The sequence below is a fragment of the Pongo pygmaeus genome, chromosome 3 (assembly GCF_028885625.2).
Source record: "Pongo pygmaeus isolate AG05252 chromosome 3, NHGRI_mPonPyg2-v2.0_pri, whole genome shotgun sequence".
NCBI lineage: Eukaryota > Metazoa > Chordata > Mammalia > Primates > Hominidae > Pongo > Pongo pygmaeus.
The window spans coordinates 168942009-168955959 of record NC_072376.2 but is presented as its reverse complement, the minus strand read 5'-3'; the positions used below and the strand labels follow the sequence as shown (position 1 = coordinate 168955959).

Below are 13951 nucleotides of genomic sequence, written 5' to 3'. Positions count from 1 at the left end.
CACTAGGAACCATATAACAGACAGCCTTAATTCCACAGCTGGCAGGCTACATAGGATTTATAATAAAAAGTGCAGGGTCACTGAGTACCGTGGTCAACATCTCATTTGGGGGTAAAGGTAATGTGCTTTCTAAAATCAGAAAGTATGCCCTATAAACTGTGACTTCCTTGAGAATATAAAGGGAAGGATGTGTACAAGAAAAAACTAGATTTACAAAATATCATCAAAAGGGATTAAGGGAATCCCTTGTCATGGTAGGAAATTGAAAAAAAATTTAAGAAGAAGCAAAAGAATAATAGGCTTTAGTCTGAATTAAGGGAAAGAGAGAATGCAGGAGTTGTTGGCATTGGGCCTTTGATGAGGAAGGAAGAGGTCCCAATCAAAATCTCTTGTTTATATTGAAGATTAACAGTACAATGCTAAACTGATAGCATTTGACTGCAAGAAGATCTTTCTTTGATTTATTTATTCATTCAAATATTTACTGACTTTTTTTTAAGTTCTGGGGATTTGGCAGAGAACAAAACAGACAAAAGCCTTGCCCTCATTAGTAATTGAGACAGACAATCACAAAAAATAAAAATACATGTGGCATGTTAGCTGTAATAATTAACAAAGAGAACAAAAGAAAACAGTGGGAGGAAGAGAAAAGATCTGGTAGTAGGGGGAGTGTACAATTTGAGAAAGGGTTGCCTGGCAGGGCCTCACTCACTGAAAAGGTTATATTCAAGGGAAGACTTGGAGAAGTGCATGGACTTAACCACGCAGATATCTGGGGGAACACGGTTCCAAGCAGAGAGACTGTAAATGCAAAAATCACGAGGCAAAAACATGTCTGGCGTGTTAGAACAATGATGAAGCCACTGTGGCTGCAGTGTGGAGAAGAAAGACAAGACTAGTAGATGAGGTCATACTGTCCCTTTATTAGTCTGCTTTCGTACTGCTGATAAAGACATACCCAAGACTAGAAAGAAAAAGAGGTTTAATTGGACTTACAGTTCCATGGCTGAGGAGGCTTCAGAATCATGGTGGGAGGTAAAAGGCACTTCTTACATGGCGGCAGCAAGAGAAAATGAGGAAGAAGCAAAAGCGTAACCCCCGATAAACCCATCAGATCTTGTGAGACTTATTCACTATCACGAGAATAGCATGGGAAAGACCAGCCCCCATGAATTCAATTACCTCCCCCTGGGTCCCTCCACAACATGTGGGAATTCTGGGAGATACAATTCAAGTTGAGACTTCGGTGGGGACACACCCAAACCATATCATTCTGTCCCTGGCCCCTCCAAATCTCTTGTCCTCACATTTCAAAACCAATCATGCCTTACCAACAGTCCCCCAAAGTCTTAACTCATTTCAACATTAACCTGAAAGTCCACAGTCCAAAGTCTCATCTGAGAGAAGGCAAGTCCTTCCGCCTATGAGCCTGTAAAATCAAAAGCAAGCTAATTACTTCCTAGATGCAGTAGGGATACAGGTATTGGGTAAATACAGCCATTCCAAATGGGAGAAATTGGCCAAAACAAAGGAGTTAGAGGGCCTATGGAACTCCAAAATCCAGCGGGCAGTCAAATTTTAAAGTTCCAGAATGATCTCCTTTGACTCCAGATCTCACATCCAAGTCATGCTGATGCAAGATGTGGGTTCTTATGGTCTTGAGCACCTCTGCCTCTGTGCTTTGCAGAGTACAGTCTCCCTCCTGGCTGCTTTCGTGGTCTGGCATTGAATGTCTGTGGCTTTTCCAGGTGCATGGTGCAAGCTGTCAGTGGATCTACCATTCTGGAGTCTGGAGGACAGTGGCCCTCTTCTCACAGCTCCTGTGGGACTCTGTGTGGAGTCTCCAGCCCCGCATTTTTCTTCTGCACTGCCCTAGCAGAGGTTTTCCATGAGGGCCCTGCTCCTGCAGCAAACTTTTGCCTGGGCATCCAGGCATTTCTGTACATCTTCTGAAATCTAGGTGGAGGTTCCCCAATCTCAGTTCTTGTCTTCTGTGTACCCACAGGCTCAACCCCAGATGGAAGCTGCCAAGGCCACAGCCTGAGCTCTGTGTTGCCCCCTTTGAGCCATGGCTGGAGCATCTGAGACACAGGGCACTAAGTCCCTAGGCTGCACACAGCACGAGGACCCTGGGCCTATCCCACGAAACCACTTTTTCCTTCTGGGCCTCCAGGCCCGTGATGGGAGGGGCTGCCATGAAGGTGTCTGACATAACCTGAAGACATTTTCCCTATGGTGTTGGGGATTAACATTAGGCTCCTTGCTACTTACACAAATTTCTGCAGCTGGCTTGAATGTCTCCTCAAAAAATGGGTTTTTCTTTTCTACTGCATCATCAGGCTGCAAATTTTCTGAACTTTTATGCTCTTTATGTTTCCCTTTTAAAATGGAATGCTTTTAACAGCACCCAAGTCACCTTTTGAATGCTTTGCTGCTTAGAAATTTCTTCCGCCAGATACCCTAAATCATCTCTCTCAAGTTCAAAGTTCCACAAATCTCTAGGGCAGTGGCAAAATGCTGCCAGTCTGTTTGCTAAAACATAACAGGAGTCACCTTTGCTCCATTTCCCACAAGTTTCTCATCTCCATCTGAAACCACCTCAGCCTGGACCTAATTATTGTTCATATCACTATTGGCATTTTGGTGAAAGCCATTCGACAAGTCTCTAGGAAGTTCCAAACTTTCCCACATTTTCCTTTCTTCTTCTGAGCCCTTGAAACTGTTCCAGCCATCTGCCTATTACCCAGTTCCAAAGTCACTTCCACATTTTCAGGTATCTTTTCAGCAGTGCCCCACTCTAGTAGTACCAATTTACTATGAGTCCATTTTCATGCTGCTGATAAAGACATACCCGAGACTGGGAAGAGAAAGGGGTTTAATTGGACTTACAGTTCCACATGGCTAAGGGAGGCCTCAGAATCATGGCAGGAGGAGAAAGGCACTTCTTACATGGCAGCTACAAGAGAAATTGAGGAACAAGGAAAAGTGGAAACCCCTGATAAAATCATCAGATCTCATGAGACTTATTCACTATCACAAGAATAGCACGGAAAGACTGGCCCCCATGATTCAATTACCACCCCCTGGGTTCCTCCGACAACACATGGGAATTCTGGGAGATACAGTTCAATTTGAGACTTGGGTGGGGACACAGCCAAACCATATCAGTCACCAAGCAGTGGCCTTAGAGCAGGGTGTTAGGAGAATGGCCTTGGAGATGAGAGATGAGGGGTATGTACAGATTAATACCCCTCACAGAGGGTAAAGCCCTACACAGTTTTTTGTCGGAGAGGAGATAAGAGAGAAGGGAGTCTAGGAGGATTCCCGGCCTTTTGATCTGAATGACTGAAAAATAGAATTAACATTAATGAAACTTGAAAGTCTAAGACAGGAACAGATTTAGAAGGAAACAGTAAGAGTTCAGTTGGAACATCTAGGAAGTGATCCCAGGAAAGACTGGTAATGGGGTGGGGAAATGAGAGAACTGGGGCAGCAGGGTTTCTTGATTAAACCAGTTAGTGCTGTGGCTAACCTCGTGCTTAGTCCTGCTGGGGAACTCTGGCAGCCAGGGTAAAATGTACACTTCAGTGCCATCCCACCCAAGTTAATGATTGTCATCTTCCCTGATTCATTAGTTGAGAGTGCAGCTGGGGATGGAGATGGGGACTGGGCTTGCTTTCCTGTCTCTAGGAGGAAAAGGGCTCAGGGAAAGAACTGCAGGATCTCATTGTTGCAAGTTGGGTGAGTGTGCATTGCAGTGGTGACAGCCTTAGGATGTGTGAAGGTCTTCCAAAGCATTTGCTATAACTGGGTACAAGACCTGGTCCTTTGTACTTCAATAATATTATTTCCGTGTATGGTGGATGCCTGAGACTCAGGGAGGGCCATACAGCTAGTAAACTGTGGAGTCGGATTAGAACTCGTATCTGTTCAACTCCAAAGCTTGTGCTTTTACTCCCAACACTATTGGTAGCGTCATGTGGTCTTAGGTTTTCAGCCAAACGCTCCTTAAAACATTGTACAGAACCTGAAAACATCTAAGAAGGGAAAGAAATCCTCTAAAATATAAAAACATGACCTAATTTTAAAGCAAAATGACCATTCCTACCTAGCGTTCTTCATGAACTTTATCAGACCCCAGAAATTTCAAGACTCAAACTAGAATATGAGAATGACTGTGTAAATAAACAAAAACTGTAGGAACCTACTACATATAACAATAGTCAGAAAAATTCAGACACAGTATAACACACTGAATTCTAGGGAAGATGAGATGGAAATCTACATTATGAAGTGTCAGTAACAGGTCAGACTTGCCTTCATCGCTGCATCTTGATGACAATAAAATTTAGGAAAGTTATTTGAAGACTGTAGGTTTTGGAAATTATTAATCTGTGAAATGAAAAATAAGCTCATGGAATCAGTGTTTGATAATATAGCCATTATCAAAACAATGTACATGTTGATAGTAGTTCTATATTGGGTTAATAATGGAAATTAAAATGCTGTCTGGAGCATTATTTGAACTCTCTAAAAGCTGACATCTTTCTGAAAGACAAATGATAGCAATGCCACTCAATTCTGGGGCAAATGGAACATTTGCCTCTGCTTGTGACTGAGGCTTGTCCTTCTATTTCTTACTTCTAATCTTTGATATCTTTTTTCAGCTCTGGCCCAAATCAGGGATTATTACTAAATTGTTTCTTTGATTCTGCAATGTCAGTTACCCTTTGCATTCTAAAAATATTCCTTCTTCTTGATCTTTCTGCTTTTCTCCTGGTATCCCTGAAACTGGATCTTTGATGAGATGAACTTCCAGTAATCCTTTGTTATCTTAAATTGATGGAGACAGCTGTGTTCTGGTTGATAGAAAGATTATTATATATATCATGTTTAAATCATGAAATATGCTAAGAATTTTGATACAATAAGATGTACTTTATACACTAAATCCTGTGGGGAACACAATTAGGTATTAGATAAGTTAGAAATGAGGGAAATAAATAATCCTTATTGTAAACTTGGAGTATAACTTATGTGCTGGGCATGCTACATAATTTATGTCTTGCAAAATTGTATGCCATAATTTTATCCTTGTATTGATTCTGCATGGTAGGTTGAATGGCAGCAGTGTATAGTTGGAATTTGAACCCAGGTGTGGGATAATTAAAAACCTATAACCTATCATGATGCCTTTAAAAAATTTTGCAATTTTGCCTGTCTCAGGATAATCTTGGTTAATATGAACTGTTTTACAGTAGCAAAAATTAGAAATATCTACTTATAGATCTCAAAAAGCAGATATTCATGTTAATAGGTAACATGAATAAATGTATAAAATGAATATATAGTTTCTATTTCAATCAATTCCATTATTATGCAGTCAACTTTTTGCTCCTCTGTGGACAAAATATTCCCTCTCTAGAAACTGGTCTCCAGCTGGTCGTCATGAAAGGTTATTTACTTACTTATTAGTGGATTATTACCACTAATCCACCCATGTCTTGCTATAGCAGTAAACTATCAAATGTTATCTTAATAGTTTGAACTATTAGGAACTTGGTTTCAGTATCCTTCACCCACAAAGCTGACCTTTGAAAAATGTAAATAATGATTTGATCACTCACTTGTAAGATCAATGAAGGACAAATGTTGTATAATATGAGACTTTACGTCCATGTGTGAAAGCAATAATTGTGTATTTTGCAGTCTTCACAGTTGAATACCTAGTTCTCCTGGCATCCTAACATTTCTTCTCTTTTTAAAATATTGGCTTAACATTTCTTCTATTGTATAATTATATTAGCCACTTTTGAGTTGCCCTTCCCTATAATTTCTGTATTTGACAATGACTAACATAAGTTAGTCTCTTGATTCTCATGGTGTGGCAGAGATGGCAAGGTATCTCCAAATATCTAGTCTTTCCACTTTCCTTAATAAAAGAAGCCCTATGTCTTAACTAATTTTCCAGCCAGCTACAGAACTCATTCCCCATCTTCCTTTAAGCTAGACTTAGCCATATGACTGAGTAATGACCAATGAGATCCGCGAAGCTATATGTGGAAGTGTTGTGGGTTATTTCTGGGAAGTCTTCTCAACAGAGATGTACCACTTCTCCTTTCTACTTCCTGCTGTCTTAAATATGTGTTAAATGGCTGGAATCCCAGAAGCCATCTTGGACCATGAATGGACCCTGAAAATGGAAACCTTTGAATAGCAGGACAATGATAGAGAAAGAGCTTGGGTTCCTGATATCCTGAAACCCTATCCCAGCCATAGACTACCAGTCTCTCAGACTTAGCTTCCATTGTTTAGGTCCTTTGTAACTGCAACCAAACCTACTCAGAATCATACACAGATTATATAGATCATTGTTATTTTTACCTTAAAAACTAAATTTTCTAACCAAATATTTCCTCTTTTGGTAGTAACCAAGAAGATGAAATGGCAAAAGCACTTCTTACCTTTGGCCCTTTGGTAGTCATAGTAGATGCAGTGAGCTGGCAAGATTATCTGGGAGGCATTATACAGCATCACTGCTCTAGTGGAGAAGCAAATCATGCAGTTCTCATAACTGGGTTTGATAAAACAGGTAAGTGCTGATAAGACACAGTTGACTGCTTTCCAGCTTGGACGCTGATTGCAAAATGATCACCATCCTGTAGAACGTTGAAATTTGGTTCTGCTATGATTAAGTCCTCATAAGACCTTCACAACTTCTCAACAATCTTATAGGTGTAAATATGCCAAGACCAGCTCAGTTGTGGAGACCCTAACCCAGCGGCGCTAGAGGAATTAAAGACACACACACAGAAATATAGAGTGTGCAGTGGGAAATCAGGGGTCTCACAGCCTTCAGAGCTGAGAGCCCCGAACAGAGCTTTACCCACACATTTATTGACAGCAAGCCAGGGATAAGCATTGTTTCTATAGATTATAGATTAACTAAAAGTATTCCTTATGGGAAATAAAGGGATGGGCCGAAATAAAGTGATGGGTCTGGCTAGTTGTCTGCAACAGGAGCATGTCCTTAAGGCACAAGATCGCTCATGTTATTGTTTGTGGCTTAAGAATGCCTTTAAGCAGTTTTCTGCCCAGGATTCAGCCAGGTGTTCCTTGCCCTAATTCCGGTAAACCCACAACCTTCCAGCATGGGTGTCATGGCCATCACGAACATGTCACAGTGCTGCAGAGATTTTGTTTATGGCCAGTTTTGGGGCCAGTTTATGGCCAGGTTTGGGGGTCCTGTTCCCAACGTGAATGTCTTGGCAGATTGCACCTGTCAATTTTTGAGTGGATATCTTGTTAAAATGATGATAATTTTTATTGATATAAAACTGTATCTGGAACATTTAGAATAATTGTTGGGAAAAGGTAAGTGCATATTATTTTATCATACATATCTAAAAGTTCTTTGTTTCTTTTTCTGATTCCTTGGAAATTAGTGTTTGTTTTCATTTTATGCAGTCCCTGTATAAAGGGAAGTGAATTCAAACATGTATTTCTACTGATTGGAGAGTGTCTGTAAGTACTGATCAGGTTTACTTAGTTAAAATAAAGTAGTTTAAGTTACCATTACATTACATTTTTAATCTTCTTCTCAGAGCTACTATCCTTAGCAAGAATCCAACTTAAAATAAACTTAAACATTCATAACAAATTTGAGTTTTCAGGATTTGTTACCATTTATGTTTCATTGTAGGAAGCACTCCATATTGGATTGTGCGGAATTCCTGGGGAAGTTCATGGGGAGTAGATGGTTATGCCCATGTCAAAATGGGAAGTAATGTTTGTGGTAAGTCATTAGTTTGTGTTTAAAACCTCAATATAAATATTAAGGAGATTATTTGAATATTTTAGAGTTATAATCTACTCAAACCACTTTAGCAGTAATAATTTTTGTCCTTTAACCAAATGATAAAAAAAAAAAGTGTTTGGCAAGAGGAACTGTTAAACATATTAGTATTTGAAAAAGGAAGAGGGACCTTACTAAAAAATATATATTACATATATATCTCAAAACATAAGATAAAGTAATAATTTACCAAGGTTAATTGCTTTAAAAATGAGATAAACACACAGCTTAGGAGACTGGACTCCTGCAGAAATGTCTTCTTGTTCCAAATTTACATTTCATAACTATAAATTTTTCTTCATTTGTGTATTATAATATCTTCTCAATGATTATTGAGAGTTTTTCTTTGTTTTAAAATATACGAAAACTAGGCATTAGTATTGTTTGTGATTTAATATGCCCCTTGCCACCTACAAAATTCTAGCAAAACACCCACTAGAATTGAGAGGCTTAGGCAAATACTAAACATGCTCTTTTATTGAATGACAACTTTTTTTTTTTTTGAGATGGAGTCTCACTCTGTCTCCCAGGCTGGAGTGCAGTGGCGTGATCTTGGCTCACTGCAAGCTCCGCCTCCCGGGTTCACACTCTTCTCCTGAGTAGCTGGGACTACAGACTCCCACCACCACACCTGGCTAATTTTTTGTTTTTGTATTTTTAGTAGAGACGAGGTTTCACCGTGTTAGCCAGGATGGTCTCAATCTCCTGACCTCGTGATCTGCCTGCCTTGGCCTCCCAAAGTGCTGGGATTACAGGTGTGAGCCACCGCATCCGGCCTGAATGACAGCTTTTTAAATGAACCCCCAACCAAACTAAAATAGCTAGTTAAGAATTTTAACCATGTTATAAAACTATATTTAAACCTATATTCTAAAACTTTTGGTCTAGAAATCAACATATTTTCTGAATCAAGCTAGACCCAAACTAAGTTACATATTAGAGCAATCATGTCATTTCTTATTATAATTTGTTTCAACATATATACAGTTTTTTTTAAAAATGCAGAATCTTTCAGATTATGAGACTGATTAAATAGTTACAGAAAAATTTGAAAGTTTATGTTCAATGACTATTAACCAATCATTCCATAAGGCAGAATCCATGAGAGTTCATGAGTGATCTATTCTATCACCCTGATGAAACAGTTTTAATAAATTATTCATTGAAAAAAGTCAACATCACAGAAATATATTGGCCAGAGTACTAGCAACCCCATCAGGCCTCCACTTTTCAGCATCACTGGGGACTCGTACATCTTTGGAACTTGCAGATAAATTACTGATGCTAATCATTGAACCCTTTGCTGCTGAACATATATTATGTCTGCCTGCAGCAGTGGTGGATCCTGGATTTGGGCTGAGGGGTTACTGCTTTCAAACCTCTTACAGGAGTGTTAAAATAACATAATTCAAATATTGGTTCATAATTGCCTCAATTATAACTACGTCCCTCACCACAACCTTTCTCCATCCCTCAGCTACTAAGGGTGAGTGGAGATAATTTCTGCTCTCTACCTGCTTTCATAATGTAAATCTTTAAGGGCATGCCTGGTTAGTAATTATACAGGGATTCAAATTCTTCCTGAAAGTGAGTATTCCCTGAAAGTTACAATGATGTCGTATTACTCTTATGAACAATGGTATAAGGCAGGTAGTATTTCATAACTGCAAGAGATTTTGAAGATACGGTTAGTTACAATAAAAGCCAGTCTCCAGATAGGCTATTTATTGCTTTTGCCATGTTGTTGCAATCTGTGTTCTTATATGTAAATAAAGCATAGCACACTTGTGATTTACTAAAGTTTTACCCACATTCAAATTTTAGAATTTGAGTTATAAAATTGTATTTAAAATAATTTCTTAAGTTATTTTGCCTCTAAGAAATAATGTATTAGTTTAATACAGCTTCCAGATGCATTCATTTATTCAGTTAACAGGTAGTTTTTGTTGTGGATTTTTAAAATCTTTAAAATTATTTTAGTTTCTTAAAACAAAAATATTAGGCATACTTCTAATATGCCTAATCTCTTCTACTATCTGCTTTTGATGATACCATCTTTACATTGACAAGCTGTGATAAGTATTACATTATTTTCTCAGTAGATACTCTTTCTGAACCCAAATGAAAAATTGCTTTAACTTACAATTTCAAAAGCATCTAAAGAGGAAATAGACTAATAATTCCTTTTTTCCCTTAGGTATTGCAGATTCCGTTTCTTCTATATTTGTGTGACATGTTGGGCAGATCAAGAGACAGCTACAAAAATGAAGGTTTTCATAATGCAATGTAACATAGTACTTCAAAGTATTATTCAACTTCAAGTTTCAGCAACTACCTACAAAAGATTCTAAGGCCTAGTAGTATTTAAACTAAGTTTCAGAATGTTGCCTTCTTGTAGAGAGATGGACAACCAAAGTCAGTGGGACAAACTCCAGCACAGAAGCCTGTGAGGAAGCCTGTGGAATAGTTTCCTGCCCTGAGAGGAAATTCAGATTAGGAGATATTTTAGGCCCCTGCAACTGGGGAAGGCTACTGTTTGTTTTTCTTTGCTTATTATTTATTTGTTTGTTTGTTATGAGATATTTCAGGTGGGATCAAAGAGATCAAAGGAATTTATTTTCTTCTGTGGAGTGTAATTACTAGCTTTAGATTACCCCTATACACAAGAATGGCCAACCTAAAATTATGTGTGCCTTGTACAGTTAGTTATATTAGCAGCCCCCTGAGATGGTATATCAGAAGGATGTGAAACACCAATTGCTTTACCTGAACAAATGGTGCTTACTGTTTGAACAGCAGAGTGACCACATAGAAGGAAGGAAAAGGGCAAAACCCCTTCAGTTAAACTGAAATTAAATGAACAATAAGGCAACTAGGTAAGTAACTTCTAGTAGCATTGCCTGAGAAACAAATTATTGTTTGATAATTTTCATTGTGAGTAGGAATCCATAGATCATATTGCTTACTTTGTTCTTTTTATACTACAGAATAATATTTTGTTCTCTAGTGTATCAAAATACCAAAATATTATCTCATATTTTCTCCCTCTCTTTCTCTTACTCTTTACCAAGTTTTCCTGGTGGCTTGGCTTCCCTGACTAAAGAATTAAGTCTCATTTTTACTTTCCATTTCTATTTTCTTACCACTTAGTTGGCTCCCTTTGTCTCTGTACCTTTACCAACATTAGCATCTCACCTCTTTCTTCCTCCCCTAATTCATAAGCACCACTCCTGTAAAAGTCCCATCTCTTAACCCTGGGTATCAATCAAACTGTGAGTTTTCCAGACTCTGTTTCCCAGTTTTCCCCTTAGCTTTCCTGGTCTCCCGTCTGAACTGCTTCTTTGTGCACCTCTTTTTCCTTCCCTTGGCTCCCAGTCTTGATTCCTGTGATCACTCTTGCATCACTAATTGCACAAGTGATTTCAGGTGCAATTCTGATGAGCCTGCGTCCACCCAGTGATCAATGATCCTGTGTGCCTAGAAAGGACACTGTGTGCTGCTCATGACCTGCAACAGGAAAAAAGCCATTTTCTTGTTAGCAGTGTAAGAACCTTAGAGCAAACGAGTTTACCTTCTGATCGAATATAAGCACAACCTTATTAAATGAGTCAATACAAGAAAATTATTTCTGATACTATGTATGTACATATTTCTTCTGTAAAATGTATCATTCTTTTCTAATGTATATACTCTAACAAAAATGAAACCTGAAATGCAGTAGCAACCACTAAAAGAAAAATTCAAGGGCATCTAACTTTTTCTCTCACTTTTGCCCTTTGTTTATCCTTCCCTGTGATTAGATAAAAAAAATAAAAAACAAAATGCTGTATTTCTCTTCTTAGGCCAATCAGAACCAATCCCAGAAGAATGTGTGTTGACTGAGGTTTAGAGTTATTTCAGGAAGACAGATATTGACCTTTTAATTGATAAATATTCTTATTATCCAGGAATGCCAGAAAAGAACTATGTCCTGCTTGTCTAGTTTGTATTCGCTACTGACTTTCTATGTGATATAAATGCATTTGTAATACTCTTTTTCAAGTGCTAAAGGATTTCTAAAATTTCAAACTGATTAATATGTTTCTGCTGTTCTGGATTTTGATGACATTTACAATAAAACAACCTACGTTTGACTTTGGTTTAAAAAGAACCTCTTCTTAAGTGTATGGCTTACATTTTGTCAACACGGTATTAATGTGCTTTATATTTACACTGTTTTCTCAGCTCTAAATTAATATATCCAGCTTTTGGTTTTCTCCATAGGCACTTTAACCTCAGTGTTTCCAAAACTCCATTCATCATCCTCCCTAACTTCTCCCACCGCCCCCAACAAAAAGTTCCTTTACCTCCGAGAGCCTCTATTTTGGTTAACAGAATCAACATTATGGAATCACCCAATCAGTAAAGTTAAGACAAATCCTAAACATTTAAGCAGGTCATCTACACCTTGGTAACCCATCAATGAATTACCTACCTCCTGTGGCTACTGTCATTTCTTAGTTGCATGTTCTTTAGTGTCATTTATCTCCATTATTCAGTAACCTACTCATTATTCTGTATGCCCCTTAGTCCAGACCCAAAGTCTGGTGATTCAGATTGATGTTCTTATAGTCCATCTACTATATTTCCCCTGCATTTATATTTCTCAAAGACATTATCAGTTTTTCTGTTCACAACCGTTCAAGGGCTCCCAATGCCTATATGATACCATGTGAGCTCTTTTAAGTGAGCTTTCATGAAGAAGCCCCTCTCTACCTTTTCAACCATGATTGCTGCTGTGCTGCATAGTTTGATCACTCTTATGCTGTGAACCAGCCATAACAAACTACTTGAAGTCAAAGCAACAAAATCCTCACCTAATAATTAGAAGTCATAATGAAAGTCATCAACGTGTTTCTGGATGTGCTTTCACAAAGATCTCAAAGTGAATACTAAATTAGCCAACCTTACAGTGATTTTCTAACCCATTTAAAAGTTATAAAGTGGGTCATCAGCACTAGAAGCAAGTGTGACTGGGGAGGGTGGGAACTTGCAGTCTAAATTATTTTGATATTTACATTAAGAATGACTGATATATCCTTTGATAAAACTCTTGCAACTTCTAGCTTAATCACACCAAGAAATATAGGTGTAAAGAACTAAATATAACCGTATAGTCTATGATATGATTTAGCTATGATATGGTTTAGCTGTGTCTTAACCCAAATCTCACCTTGAATTGTAATAATCCCCACATGTCAAGGGCAGGGCCAGGTGCAGATAATTGAATCATGAGGATGTTTTCCCCCATACTGTTCTCATAGTAGTGAATAAGTCTCACAAGATCTGATGGTTTTATAAATGGGAGTTTCCCTGCACAAGCCCTCTTGCCTGCCACCATGTAAGACATGCCTTTGCTTCTCCTTTGCTTTCCACCATGATTGTGAAGCCTCCCCAACCATGTGGAACTGAGTCCATTAAACCTCTTTCCTTTATGACTTACCCAGTCTCAGGTGTGTCTTTATTAGCAGCATAACAGCAGACTAATACAACAGGCTAAGAAGGGAGTTACAGTATTGGCCAGGGTGATTGACCTGTACTATGAAGATGAAATCAGTCTACTACTCCACAATGGAGGTAAGGAAGAGTAGGCATGGAACACAGGATATCCCTTAGGGTGTCTCTTAGTATTGCCATGCCCTGTGATTAATGTCAGTGGGAAATTACAACAGCACAATCCTGGCAGGACTACAAATGGCCCAGACACTTCAGGAACGAAGGTTGGGTCACTCCACCAGGTAAAAAGTCACAACCTCCTGAGGTGCTTGCTGAAGGCAAAGAGAATAAGGAATGGGGGTAGTGGAATAAGGTAGTCATCAATAGCAGCTTCAGCCATGTGACCAGTTGCAGAAATGAGGACTGTAATTGTCATGAGTATTTCCTCCTTATTTTGTTGAGAACATGTTTGCACATATATACACTTGTACTAAGAAAATATATCCATTTTATTTCCTTTGTTTTTCCGTTATCATGTGATGTAAGATTTGTTGACTTCATATCAGCATTTAAGTGTTGTTAACTTTAGGTAATAGCATTTGGATTGGGGATTGGTACACT

At 38.5% G+C, this 13951-nt stretch overlaps 1 protein-coding gene across 1 annotated transcript in view; it reads left to right on the top strand.

The window, feature by feature from the left end:
• The window catches only part of CTSO (cathepsin O), a 29508-nt gene extending 17506 nt beyond the window's left edge, over positions 1 to 12002 (top strand). The window contains exons 6-8 of the mRNA XM_054484553.2: positions 6429 to 6592; positions 7703 to 7795; positions 10053 to 12002. Of these exons, the coding sequence (XP_054340528.1) occupies positions 6429 to 6592; positions 7703 to 7795; positions 10053 to 10087 (292 nt within the window). The 3' untranslated portion in view covers positions 10088 to 12002. The remainder of the gene's footprint in view (positions 1 to 6428; positions 6593 to 7702; positions 7796 to 10052) is intronic.
• Positions 12003 to 13951: the final 1949 nt, after the last annotated feature.